Source organism: Wolffia australiana, chromosome 12 (assembly GCF_029677425.1).
Source record: "Wolffia australiana isolate 7733 chromosome 12, ASM2967742v1".
Classification (NCBI taxonomy): domain Eukaryota; kingdom Viridiplantae; phylum Streptophyta; class Magnoliopsida; order Alismatales; family Araceae; genus Wolffia; species Wolffia australiana.
In genome coordinates this window covers 11,117,895-11,121,535 of record NC_135846.1, presented here as the reverse complement: position 1 = coordinate 11,121,535, position 3,641 = coordinate 11,117,895, and the positions used below count along the sequence as shown (strand labels likewise).

The following is a 3,641-nucleotide window of genomic DNA, read 5'->3' as shown; positions in this document are numbered from 1 at the left end:
TTACCTGGAGAAGTGAAAAGCAAGATGTCGTAGCCAGATCCAATGTAGAGGCAGAATTCAGATCTGTTGCCAAAGGAATATGTGAAGCATTGTGTTGGATCAACAGGGTTCTTGAAAACTTAGGTTTCTCTCAAGACACTCCAATCATCTTATACTGTGACAGTAAATCATCAATTGATATTGCACATAATCCAGTCTAACATGATCGAATTAAATATGTGGAGGTCGACATACACTTTATTACAGAGAAAATTGACTCTAGAATTATCCAGATGAAGTATGTTCCATCATCGGATCAACTAGCCAACATTTGACCAAAGCAGCAACTTCCAACGAATGACATCCAAGGTTGGCATTGATAGCATCCATGCACCAGCTTGAGGGGGTTGTCACCAGAAACCCTATTGTCCCGACATTTATGTTTAGTTTATTGTTTTTCTGTTTGTCTATAAATGTGGGCCCATACATAAGAGGCCCACAAATCTGCCAGGGCATTTATATGGGCGCGGCCCGTTTACATGTAAGTCTCTGGGTTTTTAAACCAGAGAAACCCTAGTAATGAAAGAAGAATGTTATGTTCTCTTCTCTCATTCTGACTGAGGGCTAGGTGCAACAGCCAACCAGCCATGAAGCTAGCTGAGAAGAATAAAAAAGCATAACTTCAACTCCTTATCCACTATCAATTCTTTAGGTAAGTTAAAGCAATCATTACCAATCGTGTATCACTTATTTCTATTTGATTTTAATGTTGACATTTTGCTTAGGATATTGTGCCATACGTCAGAGTATCCAGAGTTTTCATCAACTCGAACTGAATATCATTGGAATTTTTCATATATTGCCAAGGTTAATAGCCCCAATCATACGGATGCAATTATTCAACCCCTCGTACCGGACATGGTTAGAATCTTCAAGTGTCTTTGAGTAATGATTGACAAGAGTAAGAAAACAGGATAGAGAAGATGAATTGACATTTTTTTGTAAAAGAACAAGTGACCTTGAGGTCGGAGAACACGCATTGATACATAAATAAAACCCTAACAACCTTCGATCACTATCATTTTTAACATGTCTTTGAGTACTCTAGTCTGTTTCAAATCCAGAAATCTAAATACTTTCAACGTGGGTCATGGTACCTCATCACACAAATGCTCAAGACTCAAAAGAAGTGAGGCGTCTACATAAATCTCCAAAAGGGACATATTATGAATTCAGTCATCCACATTTGCATTTACAGATGACATGAAAATGGTGATTCCTAATTGACATCGATAAAAATGTGGTGGGTATGAATCAAGAAATTACAATCATATTCAGGATGCTCTGGTTCCTGCTCCAGGATACTGCTTGCGGGCTGGTATCTCCGATTTTGGACGAGAAACTTCCACAAAGATAACACGTCCATCAAGGAACTGAACAACCAAATAATGTCAAAATCACATGGAATCAGTCACCTAAGCAAGTCACAAACCCAAGACAATTATCTAAAAGAGCTGATCCAAGAGAGATATAACAGCCATGATAAGCTCAACAACACAAAACAAAGAAACAACAACAGGGCTTTGAGCTTTTGCATCACTGTAAACTTCACTAGAAAAACTCTAAACAAAAAGCGCCGGTTTTGGCAAGGGAAAAGCTAATTACAAGCTTATTAGGAAAGATATTTCAGTAGTAAAAAGGGTAAAGTGTATTAACAAAATAAGGAAAAAAAACCTGATGATAGTACTGCAAAGTTAATTTGGAGCATAATATTGTAAACTGGAGCATTTATGCATAAAATGAATGGCAAACGAAGTAATAATCAATACCTTCCCATGCATCCCTTCGATGGCTTTCAGAGATTCTTCCTCAGTTGCGTATTGAAGGAAGGCAAAGCCTCTCGGCCTGTTAGCCACTCTATCCATCACAAGGTTAACTATACAGAGAAATGGAAATATCAGATCATGATCAAAGAGTCATTCAACAAAGTAATGCCAGAGCACAGATTAAAATTCCAAATTCCCACCATCCACCAGCCGACCAAACTTTTCAAACGCGTTTGTCAAGCTTTCAACTGTTGTTTTAAACGAAAGGCCTGCAGAGAAAAAAAGGAGAAATCAAACGCTAAACCCACAATTCAATCAAAAGAAATTTATCCTTCAAAAACGCCCAATCGAGAGCAAGAACCCACATCGAGCATTCCCATTCGGCGAATTTACGCATCAATTTGAAGAAAAAAAAAGTCGATTGTCGAACTAAAGAGCAAGGGGCGTACCACTGACATAGAGCTTCCGGGGATCGAGATTAGAAGTAGAGGGAGGCGGAAGAGACGCAACAAGAACAGAGAATCCGTTCAGCCGCCTCTGCAATCCAAATCCCAGAGATCGAGGAAATGAACGCCGTGGGATTGAAATTCCGGCAAGGAAAACGTTGTAGCCCGTCGTTCTCTCTGCAGAGAGGAAGCTCGAAGGGGAGATTGTCAAGGACGTGACGGCCATGGCCGCCATTACGCGAGATCTTCGAGATAAACTGAAGAAGAAGTAGAAGAAAGTTCGAAAATTTCAACGGAATATTGGGTTCTGGTTTGCTCTTTCGGCCCAGTTTGAAGCTGATTATAGAACCGATTTGTTCTTTGTTCTTTCTTATTCTGAATAGCTTTTCTTGCGGAATTAAAGCCAATTCAGGGAATTTCCTAAGCTTTTCTAAATCCCTTTTTTTATTGAAATTTATGTCCCAAGTCGAAAATTAACAGTGATATCAGTTTTCTTCTTTCTCTTTCTCTTCATTTTTTTCTGAATTATTCTATTATATTTAAAGCCAAATAAGGGATTGTCTAAGCTTATCTAAAGAATAGTTCATGCAGTGCGAGAACGAAAAATAACAAAAAAATAATTAGAATTCTAAGACTTTACAGTTTTAGCCACATTAAAGATCAATTTACTTCCTTATTTTTCTCTTAATTTTTTTGTGAATTATTTTAGTGATATTTAAAGCCACAAAGGGATTGCGTTAGTTTATGCAGTTTTAGAACGAAGCCGAAGAATTACTTTGAATTCTGAGAATTCACAATTTTAGCCACATAAAGTATCAATTTACTTTGTTTTTTTTTTTGGATTACTTCACTGGCATTTAAAGCTAAATAAAGGGATTTCTTAAGATTATTTTATGGATTGTGAGAATGAAGCCAAATAATTACTGTAAATTCCAAAACTCCATAACTTTTAGCCACGTAAAGGATCAATTTATTTCATTATTTTCCGCAGTTTCTTCTGAGTTCTTCCATGATAATTAAACCAAATTAAGGGATTGCCTAAGCTTTTCTAAATCCTGTTTTATGCTATGTGAGAATGAAACCAAATAGTTAATTTGAGTTCTAAAACCCCATAATTTTAGTCAGTATCCTGAAATCATTCAACCTGCCTAATAGCCTTCACTGATGAGGGAAGTACAGCGATAATTAAATCCATATAAGGGGATTGCCTAAGCTCATCTATAAGTGTGGGAACGAAGCCAAAGAATTGTTTTGAATTCCAAAACTTCCCAAGTTTTATCCACGTATAGGATCAATTTATTTTATTTTTTTCTCTTAATTTTATGCTGAATTATAGTATGATATATAAAGCCAAATAAGGGAATTACGTAAACATTCGGACTTCTGATCG

The 3,641-nt window shown here is 36.9% G+C and overlaps 1 protein-coding gene across 1 annotated transcript; it reads right to left on the bottom strand.

Annotated features, from left to right (window-relative positions):
• Positions 1 to 1,159: 1,159 nt before the first annotated feature.
• Positions 1,160 to 2,598, bottom strand: LOC144710249 (organelle RRM domain-containing protein 6, chloroplastic-like). The gene is made up of 4 exons (XM_078583966.1): positions 2,255 to 2,598; positions 2,006 to 2,074; positions 1,809 to 1,915; positions 1,160 to 1,412 (listed from the first exon to the last, which is right to left on the bottom strand). Exons 1-4 carry the CDS (start codon positions 2,484 to 2,486, stop codon positions 1,314 to 1,316), a joined length of 507 nt encoding a protein of 168 aa, XP_078440092.1. The 5' UTR covers positions 2,487 to 2,598; the 3' UTR covers positions 1,160 to 1,313.
• Between the last annotated feature and the right edge of the window lie 1,043 nt (positions 2,599 to 3,641).

Coding starts and splice junctions, on each gene's coding strand:
- LOC144710249 (XM_078583966.1), bottom strand. CDS start 2,486: ATGGCGGCCATGGCCGTCACGTCCTTGACAATCTCCCCTTCGAGCTTC. Junction 2,075..2,254: donor CCGGAAGCTCTATGTCAGTG/GTACGCCCCTTG, acceptor TTTTCTCTGCAG/GCCTTTCGTTTAAAACAACA. Junction 1,413..1,808: donor TCGAAGGGATGCATGGGAAG/GTATTGATTATT, acceptor TTGGTTGTTCAG/TTCCTTGATGGACGTGTTAT.